This window comes from Drosophila novamexicana, unplaced genomic scaffold (genome assembly GCF_003285875.2).
Source record: "Drosophila novamexicana strain 15010-1031.04,08,12 unplaced genomic scaffold, DnovRS2.1 tig00000024-arrow-pilon, whole genome shotgun sequence".
NCBI lineage: Eukaryota > Metazoa > Arthropoda > Insecta > Diptera > Drosophilidae > Drosophila > Drosophila novamexicana.
This window is the reverse complement of record NW_020824768.1, coordinates 2,567,642-2,584,241: the sequence shown is the minus strand read 5'-3', so window position 1 is coordinate 2,584,241 and position 16,600 is coordinate 2,567,642. Positions and strand designations below refer to the sequence as shown.

The following is a 16,600-nucleotide window of genomic DNA, read 5'->3' as shown; positions in this document are numbered from 1 at the left end:
TGATTTGCAAATTTAACGTTACCAAAAAGTTACAATTTTAAAAAATCAGTATCTTAGAGGCAACAGCGCAACTATAACTCTGAGTTGCATTATATTAGATGATTTAACAGATCACAAACACACATATGTATCTGATATAATCATAACCATAACCATAACGGTAATTTAGTAAATAACTTGAATCTACGCTCAACAATCTGCCACACGCTTTCAAATAACAAAGCATTGTCTATGGCCCAACAGCGACCACGTAGCCAAACTAATTGCCGTGTCCAGGGAGCTGGCGAATCGCCGCCTGGTTAGAGCCATGGCCAACAGCAGCATGTCCAAAGGGGTGGCACGTGCTGTGCCGCGACAACAACACATTTACGCCCAATTGAACAATGAGTGCTGCTGTTGGGGCAGCGCCCTGCGGGACGTTAGCCGAGTGGCAGGTGGTGGGAGGGGGGTAGGTACTAGCTGAACGCTTAAAAGTGCCGTCAATTTTAATTGTTTGTCTGATCGCAGACAGGGGCTATTAATAGGCTTATGGTTTATATGAAATACTGAGCTGGCGCCGTGTGGCTTTGGGCATTAGTTGCTGGTGCTGCCCCCTACCCCCACCCCCTGCTTGTTGTTGCTGCTTTTGTCGACACTCGATAATCAGTGTGGTTGGCGCTGCGCGAGGTGCAATTTGCATGTGTGACGTTATCGCTGCCGTCGCTGTTGCAATTGTTGTTGCAATTGTTGTTGGTCAGCTCAGCAGTGGACACTGGCACATTGGGCACACGGCATTAAACAAACACCAATTACGCCTCTCTCGAAATAGATTTAGTCGCAAAAGCCAAATCATAATTTAAATTATGCAGCTGTTGCTGAATATTTAGCTGTGAGTGCAATGCAACCTATTTCAGTTAATGACCGATAGTTAAGAGCTTTCCAATTTGATTTGATGCACATGAATGAATGTATATAATTATTGAAAAAGCTGTACTCGAATGTCTGAGAGCTAATTCGGGTTCGTATCCCAGGCATACGTCACGGGTATAAAAGGATGAGCACATACCAAAAATCAAAATCTTACCTTTAAGAAAGCGTTTGTCTTTAGATTATCGAATATGAGTCTTAGTAAAACATCCAAAGTTTCTATGGAAACCAGGGGAAAATATGAACTTCATGGAGTCTCAGAAAAATCTTAAGGTAAATTCTTAGCATATTAGAGTTTGTAAGTCGCAAATGAATACCTTTAACAACCTTACCTTTTCTGGGTTTTTCCTGTTGATTTCCACTGTTAAATTGTAGGCAACTTGGTTTAAATGAAATCGGTATTGCTGCTTAGTTAACCGGCTGGTAAATATTTGTGTAGGAGCCTGGCAACGAAATGGAGAAACTTATTCGCACGTTTCGCTCGCAGACTTTACTTAGCTGCATGCTTCAGCTCACAGTGCCAACTATAACTATTCGCCTACTCGCCTAAGTCAACGCCAACCCACGCAAAAAACTTTCTTTGTGTAAACAAAAACAACGACGGCGACGGCGATGACGACGATGGCGTCTTTAAGTCTGCAACACCTGTGCAGGTGACTCGCTTACAGTTGTTGCTGATACTCTAACTGCTGCTGCTGCTGCTGCTGTTGTTGTTGTTGTTGTCGTCGTTGTTGTTGTTGTTGTTGCTATCGTCGGTGTATTTGCTTATTGTGTTTGTAAACATTGCTAACAACTTGAGTAATACCGGCGACAACGCGCCTTCAACATGGCCCCACCCATCGTCAACGTCCCTCCTCCCGCGCATTGCCGCAGTTGCTCTATTACTGTTACTTTTACAATTGCTAATAGATGGCGAGATGTGCGCGGGAGTGTGCGTGCGTGCGTGTGCGTGCGTGCGTGTGTGTGTGTGAGTAGCGCGGAAATACAATATATTTCGCTGGCTGTGAACCTTTGCTGCATATTCCTCCTGACTTTTTCCCGCTGTTGCTGGCAAGTTGTAAGTGCTCAAGTTTTTCAATTAAAAGTTGCTACCTTTTTGTGTTACTGCGGCGGCATAACATAAATACGCATGTGTGTTGCATGTGTGTGTGTGCGTGTGTGTGTGTGTGTGAGTGTGCGGGCTTGCAGCAATGGCTTTGCCATTTAAATACCAATAAACAACATGCTAAATAGCGTAGTTCGGCTCAGCTCAGGTGGAAGGTTCGCTGTGGATGGGATCTGTTTGAATCGCATTGAAATGGACACGGGCCGTCAACAGTTGAAGCGACGACAAGAACATAAAACGTAACCAACAAACAAACAAAATGGTAATGCCAGTGGCAGGTGTTGAGCTACGGGCCATTATAAATTCATACTGAAAATACCAAAACGTCAAACAAATTGCAAGTTTTTAGTTGCATTTCCGCAAAACGTAACTGAAATAATACCTTGCCGTTCTCGTTGCCATTGTTGTTGGTGTTGTTGCAGTTGTTGTTGTTGTCGTTGTTGTTGCAGTCGCAAAAGTATGCAACAAAAGCCACGATATCGAATGCCCGCTGAAGCCCGACAAATTGAAGGTAGGCCAGCGGCAACGTCTTCGGCTTGCGACCATGCTCTATGTGTGTGAGTGTGTGTGTGTACCTGTATGTGCGTGTGTGTGTGTGTGCATGTGAATGTGTCTGCTCGCATGACAAGTTGAAATGTTGACGGCTCACTGACACTGTGTAAGCATGTGTGTGTTTGTGTGTGTGTATAAAAGCGAATAGCTGCGTTTTTACCCTTTAATACTCGTTCAAAGGGTATTTAGGTGGACTTATGTGCTAAAGTTCGAAGAAAAAAATGGTAAATTAATACCTTTGGGATTAAAAATGTAACAAAAAACTGTTCTTTAGAATATTAAAGAAATTTTCTCAAGAAGAATGCAAGCTACTAAGTTCTTATATGCTTTGGATTGTACTCTAAATATTATGCCGAGCATTTTCTTAAGAATTTGATTTGAACTTCCTTATAAGCTATTTGCTTTTTTCCAAATAGCAAATCTCAGAAAAAAGTTGATGTAAGAAAATGTACAAGCCTTATCTCACGAAACTAATGAAACTTTTGAGAGAGATATATATTTGATATTTGATTTAGCACGAATTGTTTCCATTACAGGGTATTTAGTAGACGTTGCGATCTCAAACTTTTCGCTTGGTTTGCCAGTGCATGTTTGAATGATTTTGTGGCGTTGTGCTGTTGAAAAATCATACAAAGTTATGCAAATTCTGATGTGGCTGTCGCTGCCGCTGCTGTTGCTGTTGCCGCCGGTGCATCGGTTTCTGCGGTTTGGCATGCATAATTGTTGGTTTTTAGTTGCACGTTGGCCCACGTCGTACAGGCACAAGTCGGTTATTAGAGGGGCATAGTCTGCGTATTTGTGCCAGCGAAGGCATTTCAATATTTGACTTGGAGCACAAGCAGTTGCCGCTACCTGCAGCACGTGTGTATACCTGTGTGAGCTGAGTACAAGCGGGTAACTGGAAAATTCAATGTATTTTCATCAAAATCACAGTCAGGTGGATATGCCAGTTACTTCTGAACAGCACAATAATCATTTCTCGGGCATTTCTTATGCTATTTACATGGGATTTGCCCTGCTTGTTCCGCCTGCCGGCGCTCTGCCCCTTTGTCTTTCCGGCTGTCTTTCCGTCGGGCTGTCTACTTTGTATGGCTTGGGTCTGTGGCTATCATCAAAAAACAATTCTGCGCATAGCGTCCGCAAAATAATGGACGTTAGGCCTGGCTTGATAAGCTAAATGATAAATTGTTTTTATTCGTGACATATGTATGCATGTGAGTATGTGTGTGAGTGTGTGCCTACACATTCGAAACGTGCCCTGCTCAAGAGCAACCACACAATGCCACACCACACCGCACAACCAACACACACATACACATGGAGCCACTTCTTTAGGATGCCAAATGCGTAAGTTGTGTGGTTTGGCGAACAGCAAGTTGTATGTTTTGTTTCCAATGAAAAGAAAACAAAAAATGAAAAGGAATAAAAGAAAAACGAGAAACAAGCAGAGAAACTTGTAAACGCGCCTGGGTACAAAAGTGGAATCTAATAAGCTCACGGCTAAACGTGTTATGATGAATGGCATTGTCAGGCGCACTCGGAATTAAAAAGTTTGCGAGTACCTCCAACCGGTAGCTCTTATAATTGAAAAGTCAAAATGCAATCGACTACAGGAGATAAAGAAAATTTTAATATAAGTTGCCTTGGCAACGATTCCCATTCGACCAGCACTCACCTCTTCCACATTTCTGATGTGCCCGCCATTTGGGCTGGTTTCCGAGAGCAGCGATGGCCTTTCGACTTCACAGCTAATCAACTAATCAAAAATTTTCGTATTCATTCATTAAATTAAAATTTCATTCTGCTCATCTGATTTGATTGCTCTGTGCCTAAGTGGCTGACGCTGGCTGCCAGCTCACAAACGCAACCACAATTTGAATCCCAATTCCTGTCCCAGTCCCAATCGCAATCGTAATCGCAATTGTTGGCTTTTCTCTGGCCTGTCGGCTTGTTTATTTGTTTGTTGCCTGTCCTCTGTCGATTGTCAGTCTGCTTTGACTACCTTACGAAACGCTTTCCATCTGTACCTTCATCGTGTGTATCTGTATCTGTATTTGTATCTGAATCTGTCTCTGTATCTGTATCTATAACAGTGCGGACCACATCGCATCCGCAGCCGCCGTTGAAACTATGTTGGCTGCCATTGAAATTCATAAAGCATCAATGCCCCCGAAATGGAGCCGAGAGGAGCAGGCTCTGTGCTGGGGCGGTGGTATTTTATGGCGCTCGCTGTTTGAAATCATTTGCTTTAATTCAAGTGAAAAATTATTTAAATTGGTAATCAAACGTGCGATGAACATTCACAATTGGAGAAGAAGATGAACAAAATTTGCTTTGCTTTTTTTTAGTGATTGTCTAGTTCGGAATTTAAAATGGTAATTTAAATTGATTTCAACTTTCATGGAAAATATTGATCAAAGAAATTTCTTCCCAATTACTTTGCTCGAGATGTGCTCCGGATGAGTTCCGACGAAAGCCTTCAGCCTTATATCTACTGTCTTAATGCTAATTGAGTCTCTTATGTTGCAGCAACACAATTTATTGTTTAATTAGTAATTTTTCTAAATATTCTTGTGTTTGTAAAATAGCGATAAAACGTTGGAATATATTTATCCAAAGTTTAATCGCTATTTCACAAACTTAAATAATAAATTAACTCAAAATTAAGTGCTAATCCAATCTATTATTCTTTCCAATCTATTATCTTTACTAGATCAGACATCGATTGTCCCAATTAGATAATTTTGGTGTCTTGACTCTACTCTACTGTCTACATTTTGTCAAAAATGGGGACAATTCTAAATCATTAATTTTAGATTCCAATCTGTTCTATAGAGTTCCAAAAGAGTCATATCTTTCTTAAAATCATTATAATTGGCATATATCGAGCATATTAAGTCCGAGTGTGAATTGATATACTTATGATATGCTTCGACAGTATGACAATCTGCCAGAATAAACAGTTTTGTATATATAGATTATTTATTATAGTTAATGGTATTTTTATTTATTTTATATGCACTCTGAATTTGCATAGAAGTATTAGGCTTACGACTAGAGGGCTTTGAGTATTCATTTTGATTTCACTAAATGTAGTTATTTGCATTGTGCATACATACATACATACATACATACCTATGTACGTATATTATGCTTAGTATGCTATTGCTTGGGATTGCCTTTAACCCAATTAGCATTTCTGTGCCTAGTTTTCTTTTATAATTAATTATTAAAAATGATAAGCATTATTGATATTACAATTACAATTAATTACATTACAAAACTGTAGCTGGAAATGCATTAATTAAATGCAAATTAAATTAAGTAACTAACTATACTGATACAAGTAATTATGCTTTACTCGTCAGTATTCGCTCTAGAATTACAATAAGTTACATTACATACATATACATATATGTACTCGTGTTGGTTTGTTTTTCATTTGTTATTGTATATAAATTACTGCAATTACAGCTATAATTTAGTTATTCTATTGTGTTCATATAAAAAGGGGCTGACGTTTTGTTGTTCATTTATATAATAACGAGTATTTCAATGTAGAAAATCGGGCTACATTATGAGTAAGTTTGTAGAATAGAAAACTGGATTGGCATAAAACATAATGCACATTGGAGCTGATTTAGTTAAAAACGTTAGAACGTTGGAACGTTGGATTTGGATTTGGGCTTAAAATTGTTAGCTCTGATTCGGTATTAGTTCGTTTCACTTTTGTTTTTTTTTTTTATCTTATACATTTACACATTTAGAAGTCTTTGACAAAATACATTTATACACGTATACAGCCATGTGAAATGTATTTGCGCGTGAGTCCTCCCGCTGATCGGGTAGATAGGAGACTAATTTGGCCAGTTCGTATGTTTAGCTGTTGTTGGAAAGGTGCGCTTGGTCTCTAGATAGTATTGATGGGGACCAGTTCGCGCCGGTCCTGAATATGGTACTAGGACTAACCTTAATGGCAGCAGCAGCAGCTAATATGCTTCGCCTGCGCTGTGACTTAATTACAAAATTAGCTTACTTTTTATATATTTTGACTATGTATTAGGCTACGATTACTAATACATAACTCGCTTGTACAAAACTGCTTGTTGCCTGTCGAGCATAAGAAATCATGATGTATATATATTGTGAATGTATATATATATACCTGTCTAGTTATTCGTATGCAAGTAGTAAGTATGTAAGTATATATGTATGTTCATATTTCACTATGCAATTGTTAATCGATCGCTTACTTGAGTATTTTTTGGTTTAGTTGGAATCCTCTGATTATATGCATGGCCATGATATACGTTTACATTTAATGTGTATGTGTGTGTGTGTGTGTGTGTGTGTGTCTGAGTGTTCATGAGTATGGCATTGGTATTGGTGTGTTGTGGTGTTCACATTTGTATTGCATTGGTATTCATATAATGCGCGTTACAGTTACAAATTCCGTTTCCCGCCCATGCTCCTCTCTAGGTGGTCTCTTACAGCAGTAAATTGTCTAAATGCTCGGCGTACTCCTCGGCCGTACTGAACTCCAGCTCCAGTTCGCCAGTGGGACTGTGACTGTCGCTGTTGCCGCGACTGTTGCTGCGACTGCTAATGTGACTGTGACTGCGACTGTAATGAGCAAAGTTCGGGTGTGTGGCGTGCACCATAAAAAGTTAATGCCAAATCAATACGATACGTGTAAGCATTTCTTTGTTATGTCTCGTCTTGCTGGTGCCCCGCCCCTGGCCCCGCCCGTCCCACTTACCTGCTGCTGACATCACGCTTTTTCCGCCGATCCTGCGACAGTGCCTCCACGCAGAGCACAATCAGCTTGCCGTCGCAGGGCTGTCGCTCCTGATCGAGCAGCTTGTTGCCGAGCAAGTTGCTGGCATAGCCGAACTTCTCATGCGAGCTGGAGTGCCAGGCATCGCAGTAGGTGTCCATGGAACGCTCTCCGTTCGGCAGAGAGCCGTGCCAGACTAGCTTGAGCGGCCTGCATAGTAATTCGAATAATGTATATGTGTTGTATTTAAATAGAAGATGATAGAACTTACCATAATGGATCTGTGAGCACATTCTTGCCGCTGAAACTATAAATGCGCGGTGCCTGGGAGAAGAATCCACCCTGGCCGTTAAAGACTCCCTTCCAGGAATTGAAGAGCACATCGCCGCGGGTATTTACAACCGGCAGCTCCCAGTCGGCCGAACGCACTATAGAGTCCAGGTTCTGTACCCTGTGAGCGGAAAACAAAAATATAAAAGCATTTAGCCGGAGGATTACGAATGCGAATTCCACATGAGTGTGGGATACAGCGTCAGGCATTTGCTCTAGGAAATTAAACGCAGGTAAACAAACTACCGAAGAAGCGCCTAACGCCAGCAATTATGCGTGGCTGTTCAACCGCGCCCACATGCATACATACATAAGTATGTATTCGTTTATTTATTTATGCTTTCTTTCTGGCAGCATTAGCATTCATTTTGGCATTCAGTCCATTCAGAGCTTTGTAAATAAATTGCACGAGATTGTTTTTAGCGGCTTTTGTTTTCATATTTTGTGAGCTTTTCTCTGCGTTGCTTCAAATATCAAGATTATGTGCGAGTTAATGAGTTCCAAAAGCGCCAACGGGCGACGCCCAACGCTGCGTATGAGCAATGCCATCTCGAAATCTCGTCGAGTGCCAGGCTTAAGTACGCACAGTGGCAAACTAAATATCAAAAACATGCCTAATACGCGTAAAAAATCTAAGGACAGATAAGACACACCCGGTCTTTCTGTCACTCTCCTAGCTCCACCCTCTTGCCCCTTGCGTCTACTTACCTGGAGGTGAGGAACGCCTTAAAGGTGCCCAGCAGACCTGCTCGCCGGCCTTGGCGATAGCAGGCAAAGTCCGCGCCTCGAATGCCCTGCAAGTCACCGCCATAGGGCTCATTGAGGGCCGCCACGCGAAGCTATGGGTTGGAGGGGATGGGGATGAACGAGAAAATATGGGAGAAAATTAATTTGGAATTTATGTCAAGCATTTTGAAATCTAATTAATATAGAATTTAATGGCTGCGAATTGTTTGTATAGCTAAGTTAAGGATGGGAATAATTTCAACTTGTTTCTGAGGCTGTTAAAATGATAAGAGAGTGTAATATTTAAGAGATATTCCATTTCGCAAAACATAACTTGAAAGCAAACAAACCTATTGAGGCTACAAACTGAAAGGAACTTTTTATGTGCATACATATATATGCCCATGTACATATGTATGTATGTAGGGGAGGCATTCACTTGGGGGCGTCTGGCATATTTTTAATTGTACCGAAAGGTCACTTACCATGCGCGGATACCACTGTGAATGTAATACGAGAATTTCGTGTGGTATTTTATTGAGCATCATTTATTGTTAACAATCCCAATAATATTATTCGACGACGCAAGCGTGAGAATGGTACAAAAAAGGTTCATTGTAAGAGAGATATATATAGATAGAAAAATGTTTACACGAAACACAAAAAAGAACAAAACGAGCATAAAGAAGGTCTCAACTGCCTTTGCTATAGTCTTGTTGGGCTTGTTCTGCTGAGTTGAGATGCACTTCTTAAAGTATTAACTACACAAAAGCATATTACTGATATAGATTTCAGCATGAACATAGAATAAATGTTAAATAAATAATTGATAGTTATAATAGAAACTCAAAAAGGGAGCTACACAAATATATCTGCACGTTACTGAGCAGAACTCAAATTGCAATTTGCACTAATTAGAAACGTTTTCATTGGCCAAACCAAACCAAAATCAGATTAAATATATATCTATATATATATAGATGTGTGTGTGTGTGTGTGTGTGCAAGAGTTGCGTTAATTCGATTTAGTATTATTTTGCTTTTTGTTTGCTCTCTTTGTGTGCATTCAGTGTATGATATTTTATTTAATTACCGTTTCGTACTCGGGCGCGGTTGTAAACTGCATTTAATAATAATTAATAATAAATGGTTTTAGTAGTGTTTATTAACTGAATTGCTTAAATTTTGGCTTGATATTAATTATACAATTTAAGGCTATCGAGTGTCGAGCTATTTTCTGTAATTGAGTTTGCGTGTTTTGTGAATAGTTTTGCACTTGAGGCACTTGGCATGATAGCGGCACTTATGCAGCGATATTGCCTCATGAATGGCCAAAAATTATTTGAAATATTTGTAAAGCATTTAATTTGGACACCTCACAAACGCAATTCCAGCTGCACAAGCAGCCCACTCGCTTTTAAATGGACTCAAAGCACAAATATGTTTTTAGTATATACGAGTGCATGGGTTAGATGGTATATGACAACATAATAAGCACTTACCGTCGGCGTGTTGAGCAAGGGGGGTGGACTGTTCAGCAAGTTTTTCGATTGTAAATCAAAGCGCAAGGACGGCGCCACTGTGGTGGGTGGTGCTGGTGTTGCAATTGGCACCAAGGTGCCCAGCTGTAAATAAAAGGTTTATAATGAATTTGGCAAAGTTTGGATTAAAAGCAAAAGCAGTTAGCCAACATGGTCATTAATATTTTATAGGCTACGCGGGAAATCTGCTCGCCGGCATACCACTGCCCCCGAAGCAGGTGAACTTTACGCAGTTTAGGTACTTCATGTTTAAACAATTGTCTCGGCAATTTGTAATAAGCGCCATTCTATAAAAAAATCTATCCTATTCACGACTTCTTTCTGTTCAGAATCTGTACTTAATAATTAAATAAAAATACAACTTTTTCAGCCCAAAATAAGAAGCAAAAATGTTTAATTTTCATAAATGAAGGAAACCTTTTTCCATAAATGAATAAAAGAGCAGTCTATTTTGAGCATTTACTGTCTGGTTGCGAACTTTACAAATCAAATTCGTTGTTATTATTATTAAGTAAAACTTTAATTTAATAAAGTTTCTTCTCAATGTAATTTGTAATAATTAGGCATTAAATTTTTGGCTAAACTGTGAATAGAATGCGAGACACTGTGCGCCGCTGTCTGACAAAAGTTTTAATTACTATTTTGAACTTTAAGTAGTTGACTAGTGTACTGAAATCTAATTAGGACGCGAATGTCACCACTGATGCTGCAAGTAGCTCAGACAGCCAGATGCCAGGCTCTGGCAAGGAAATAAAAGCCCTGGCAATGAGCTTTTGGTTGATTTAACCGACATTATTCAAAGGAAGCCCCATCATGCACGTTTTGTTGCCAAAAGTATTTAAATGTTGCCGTCAAAGGCATGCGATTTGCGACTCCTCCCTGCACTCTCCCCGCATTACCCGCAGCCTTGCTCATTTCCATTTGCCTTCTTGTGGGTATGCACATGCCAGGCACAGTAACCAGTTGGTGTGTGGGCTGGCCACGCCCTCGGCCCATGCTGTGCTAGCTGTCGGTATTGGCTTTGTGCATGCAACAACGGAAGCGGAAATCGAATCTTGAACAGTTTTGAGCATATGTATTGTGCTACACTCTGCACAATAAGGCGCCCCAAAAATCATGCAATACTTTTTTTTAATAAAGCGTTGCCACAAATCTCGAACCCACCGGACCGAAAGCTGCTCACAAATTGTGGCCACTTTAATGTGTAACAAGCTATTGCAAAATGGTTCAATTCTGCGTGTAATTTGTGGACGCTTCAAGAACTTCTTTTTGCTCGTATGCTCTACAAGTGCTGACCAGGGCAAATTGGAAGCATTGTACCGTCAGCTGGGACTGGAAAACTGTCGACAGGCAAGATTAATTGACAGTGTTGAGTAATGAAGTTTGCCAATTTGAAGCTGCAGCGTGCTAAGGTTGATCAGCGCCATTTGAGTACAAATATTCAATTTCCTTCTAATCATATATTTAATCTAGACTTGCGTTTTATGATCCAAGTAAATGCATGTTTTATTCCTTGCCAATAAAAGTTTCGTTTGTTGTTGTTTAATATTATTTTTCGTTGTGCAGCGCAGCTGCTGACTGATTTTGCGATTGCTTTTGCGACTGTCTTCTGGCAAGTTAGCTTGACTCGAATTGGCTGACATCTGTCTGTCCATCGGGCGTGCGACAATATTACGAGCTTGAGGCGCCACTTCCTACGGCTGATGGCTTAAGAATGCGCAATTCGGAATTCTTGTTGTATCGTTAACTCGCCTGAGTGAAAAGCCAGGCGCGAGTCAATATAATTGAATAACGGGACACACACGGTTCGGGGCATGTTGCCGATCCGTTGGCAATCAGTCAGAACGTCTGCAACATTAAATGTGCAAATAAAAAACCCCCAAGGAGCAGCCGCCCAGACAAGGACATAGCCAAACAAAACCCCATTTTATGGCCAAAAACAAGAGGCTAAATAAACAAACGTATGCACGTCGAACGTCTTTCAGCCCAGCCTTCTTCTTTCTATTTTTATTGCATTTTACTTTGTTGTGCTTTGTTTTTTTTTTGTTTTGTTTTGCCGAGCCATATTTTCATAATATATAGAAAACAGCCAATGGATGGGTTGGGCCAACACCAAAGGCTGCTCTATAAAATAATAGCGTCCGCCAGCGACTTTTCGTTTGCCATATTTGGCATTTGCGAACGCACGCACGGGCCGCACTTGTTTGCTTGGGCCCAATCCCAATCCCATCTCGATCCCAATAGCCCCAATCCCATTTCCAGGCACAGGCCCATGCCCATGCCCAGAGCTTCACTTACCGCTATATACTGCCAGCCCTTGTTGACGCGCACGAGCAGCGCCTCCTCCTCGGTAATGTACGCCAGGGTGCCGGGTGGGCTGAGCGCGGACTTCTGTGGAACGTCACAAAAACCAAATTTAAATATGCTTAAAAAAATACGCTGCTAAATATATGCGCTCATATATATGGACACACGCGTAAGTGTGAGAGCGTGTGTGTGTGTGTGTGTGTGTGTGTAGGGCAACGCACCTTTGTCATTTCGTCTATGTTCTGAAAGGTAACTGCACCTGGCACGATTCTCATGTTCATGTTCGATGATGATGCGGAAAAGTATGGCAGCTCCTCGCCATCTCCCAATCCCAAGCCAATGCCCAGGGGCGACTCCTCGTGCTTGTGTGAGTGCGCCGTCTGTCGCGGTGGCTCTGCAAATGATGATTTCGAGACATGCGTGTTAAACCACGATTTATATTAAACTAAGTCCAAGTATAAATGTGCATATCTGTACACATATGCAACTGCATTAAAATCTGTGTGTGCTGCTAAGTAAAATCAATACTGCAACTACTCTAAATAATATCAAAAGTAATGTCATTTGTACAACTTTTTCCATTTACCTATAATGCATATAACAATTGGAAAAGATATATAATATACATATAATTGCATGTGAAGTTAATAATATAAAATGAATAAGTATTGAGGATACAAGAAATCTAAAATACATTTGATCTAAGTACAAATAGAAAACGTGTGCGACTCCGAGATATCCTGTTAGGACATAAATTGTATTTAAGCAACTTTACGATAAATCTTTCTAACGGAAGCAAAGCTACTTTCATAGGGTATCTCATGCTTGAGCACACGCGCTTATAAGTATTTACCATTTATAATCTGTACAGCTTATTTTCATTCTCATTCATTCTCGTGTTTTGTATTTCTATTTTTTGTTTTTGTTTTTGGTAAGTGAAAGCATGACTATGTTGAAATGTTGAACAAAATGTTTACAGGTACTTCATTAACGCAAATGAGATGATGATGATGATGTGCAAATAATGAGCCCGTATACCACCCTAGACTTGAGACATGCCAAGGTCGTGATGGGCGTGAAATGTGTATACGCACAGCAAGAATGTTTAGGACTAGTTTGGCATGCAACATCAAAAGAAAGAAAATAAATATCACTACGGCAATTTTGGTGGATTGATTTGATTTGATTTTGATGGTTTACCAGCTGTGCCATCTGTGGGTCTATCGCGCAGATCTTGCAGCTCTCGCAGTGCTTTAAGTTCGTCTAAAGATGAGCGCGCACCTTGATTACGAGTACAATACAGAATGATTTGGAATTGATTTCATAGTCGGTATGGGAGAATGCTAGTTACTTATATGTGTGTACGGGTGTGTGTTAGTGTGTGTTTACGGGTGTGTGTGTCTCGGGTACATATGTACAGTCATAATTCATGGCACAAGTACGGGCACCTAACTATACATATATGTTTGTATATACAATTTGTTCTGGGCACTTTGAAAGCTGCCACTGGCTCACCTGGTCGACCGTAGTAGGAGGCGTCTCCGAAGAAGCTGCTGCGCGCGTCCATGCCTGCTTCTCCCTTGGGTCCAGTTATCGATAAGCCGGGCAGGCCAGGCGGCCCGGGCGGTCCTGGCGGACCAGGCATTGGAATATACTGGACGCCGCTGCTGTCACCATCGCCAGCTCCTGTGCTGGCCGGCAGTCCAGGTGGGCCTGGCAAGCCGTCACGACCGTCGCTGCCCCGATCACCTTTCTCACCTTTGGCCTGGACATGGTTAGAGGCTTGAGCAAGAATTTGCTAAGAAATTAACTACAAAACTACTTACGCCATCGCGTCCACCTGAGTCGCCTTTGACGCCTTTGGCGCCCGTATCGCCCTTAGGTCCAATCATCCCGGGGCGTCCCTACAAACAAGAATTTCATAAATGATGGCCAAATATTTGTTTCGTAGCGAAAGGATTGGGCACTGGAAACTGTAACAGAATTCGAAGCGGAAGCATGTGGCAGGGACTAACGGCTGGCAGGAATCGCTACTAACAAGTGGAGTAACTCGGGCATAAAAACCAAGTTGAACAATCGCCAAAAATGGCAAAACTTTTGCAGTTTAGAGTGCAACAATTTGGTAGTTGCAGCGCTTTGATGCCTTCCTGTTGTTGTTGTTGTTGTTTCTTTGTTGTTGTTGTTGCTGCTCCTCGTGTGGCAGTGCCAGGAATTGAGTCAAAGTTTCGTTTGGCTTCATTTCGGTGCGGCAATTCATGTAAATACATTGCTTGACTTTGATTTTGAGAGGCGGTAAACGATGCCAGTTGGCAAACGCGCAGACAGCCAAAGCAAACTTTTCCCTTTATATCAGACTACCCATTGTAATAGTTGTTGTTGTTGTTGTTGTTGCTGCAGCTGCAACTGCTGCTGCCGCCGCTGCTGCTGCTGCTGCTATTATTGCAGAATAATGGCTGAAACTGAAATTCTAGGGTAACTGCAATTGGAATCGTGCGCTGCGTCAGCGTCCTGAATAACCGTGATGAAAATGCACTTAAAATACTTTTCGTTTGAGTTGATTTCGCCAAGTTGGGCCCCGTCTTCCGTCTCCGCTGTTGCTCTTCTTCTTATTCGGTTACGGATACTGTCTAGCTCGCGATTGCGGCCAGAAACTCCGTCTGGCTCTAAGTGAACTTAGCGAGCGACACCGACAATGGGCGCAGGCATGTGAAAGTTGAGCCGCCTCATGAATATGGATGCAAAAGTTACGAGTGCCTTACCGAGTGTCCGATATCACCCATGGGTCCTGGTTTGCCGGGTGGTCCAATTGGTCCGGTTGCGCCGGTGCCACCGCGTCTGCCCCGCATGCCTTTCTCGCCCTTTTCGCCGCGCTCGCCCTTGGTGCCGTTGCCATCGCCCGGCTGGCCAGCCAATCCGGGTAGGCCAGGAGCGCCGGGCTCACCCTTGGGTCCAGCGGGTCCATGCGCACCTTTGTGACCCTGTTATTGGCGTTAGAAGGGAGAGAGTAGAGGGATGTGTGTGTAAAATGATTTACGGTATTAAATATACGATACAGGCCCAGGGGGCGCACTCACGCCTAATTTGACCGTAAAACTCAATTTCAAACGTTTTGTCCTCGGCAAAAATTCAATTCAAACTCATTTTGAAATCAAATCAATTCTAAAATCCACAATCCCCACAATCAAACCAACTCACACGCACACACGACCAATACACATGCGCACATATATAAATTTATGCGCCCGAATGTATGCAATGCTTGGTGACAAGCCCGAAAACACAAAACCATTGCCAAGAGACGAACCCACGGGTTTCTCTTTGTACCCGAACCCAAAAGCTATCAGGCGATATATTATGCTTGTAATGCGCTTGTTTTCTTATCAAGTTTTCTTAGTTGAAAGGGGAAAATTTCCTGTTTTGCCAAATTTTGCCAAATTTTCTTATTTCTATAGAATAGATGCACAAGATTCTTTGGAATCATTCTTAAAGATGGGCTTGTCTACGACTTGAAATATTTATATGGTTAGTCCGACAGACTACTACGCCCTACCTTCCATTTCACAGTGTCTTTATATTTAACAGAAGATACCTCTCATCCTTAGCTCCTCAGCTGACACTGTTCGGGTATATTATAGTCGAACCGTGGAGAAATCGAGGAATCGCAGCGTCCCTGTACGCTGTTGCTTATGTGTACTTCTTTTTGGGCTTTTTGGGACATTGCCTTGCGGAGTTTGCAAAACGGCTGGCGGTCTTCAGTTTTGCCCCAGCCCCCCTCCTCACGCCCACGCCCAGGCCCCTGCTCAACCAAGTGCTCCCGATTTATCCCCAGTGTCGTCTTCCACATCATCAGCGCCTTAAATGGTTTGCCATAAATTTGCGCGCGCCTACACGCAGTTTACGTGGTGGGGTTGGTGTTGGGCTGTGTGTTTGGATTTGTAGTCTGGGGCTTTGTATATGGCTTGAGATGAGCGCTTTTGGCGTGTGTGGGACCGCTTTAAATTGACCTGACCCTGTATGTGCTGTTTGCTGCAGGCCTTACTCTATATTGGCAGCTTGATGCGAACTAATGAATAATTAATAAGCTCCCGCACGCCCCAAAATACACCTACGCACAGACACACACACACACACACACACATACACATGTGCAACATTACAAAGTACGCGCGGTTGCTTCCGGGGCTGTCTTGAATGGAGGCCCGAATCGCGTTAGGGCTGTGGACTGTGGCTGCGAGGAGCTGCAGACATGTCTTTTGAGTTAAATGAAATGTACCTAATTGTGCGTGCATTTATACGTTCAAAATGCTAATTTCAATATTAGTTTCGAAAATTTAAATGCAATAACAAATGTGTTTGT

General features: G+C 41.9%; 1 protein-coding gene across 12 annotated transcripts in view; it reads right to left on the bottom strand.

Moving 5' to 3' along the window:
• Nucleotides 1-5,572: 5,572 nt before the first annotated feature.
• LOC115771012 (collagen alpha-1(XV) chain) overlaps nucleotides 5,573-16,600 on the bottom strand; it is a 53,317-nt gene continuing 42,289 nt past the window's right edge. For 4 of the 12 annotated variants that reach the window (XM_030716519.1, XM_030716521.1, XM_030716523.1 and 1 more), the window contains 13 exons: nucleotides 15,003-15,221; nucleotides 14,070-14,147; nucleotides 13,759-14,008; nucleotides 13,444-13,524; nucleotides 12,465-12,637; nucleotides 12,235-12,327; nucleotides 9,898-10,020; nucleotides 9,489-9,515; nucleotides 8,882-8,896; nucleotides 8,379-8,509; nucleotides 7,612-7,791; nucleotides 7,323-7,550; nucleotides 5,573-7,186 (listed from right to left, as the gene is read on the bottom strand). In XM_030716519.1, coding sequence (XP_030572379.1) covers nucleotides 7,051-7,186; nucleotides 7,323-7,550; nucleotides 7,612-7,791; nucleotides 8,379-8,509; nucleotides 8,882-8,896; nucleotides 9,489-9,515; nucleotides 9,898-10,020; nucleotides 12,235-12,327; nucleotides 12,465-12,637; nucleotides 13,444-13,524; nucleotides 13,759-14,008; nucleotides 14,070-14,147; nucleotides 15,003-15,221 — 1,734 coding nt within the window. In that variant the 3' untranslated portion in view covers nucleotides 5,573-7,050. The remainder of the gene's footprint in view (nucleotides 7,187-7,322; nucleotides 7,551-7,611; nucleotides 7,792-8,378; nucleotides 8,510-8,881; nucleotides 8,897-9,488; nucleotides 9,516-9,897; nucleotides 10,021-12,234; nucleotides 12,328-12,464; nucleotides 12,638-13,443; nucleotides 13,525-13,758; nucleotides 14,009-14,069; nucleotides 14,148-15,002; nucleotides 15,222-16,600) is intronic. The other 8 variants (XM_030716522.1, XM_030716524.1, XM_030716529.1 and 5 more) reach the window with 3 other exon arrangements.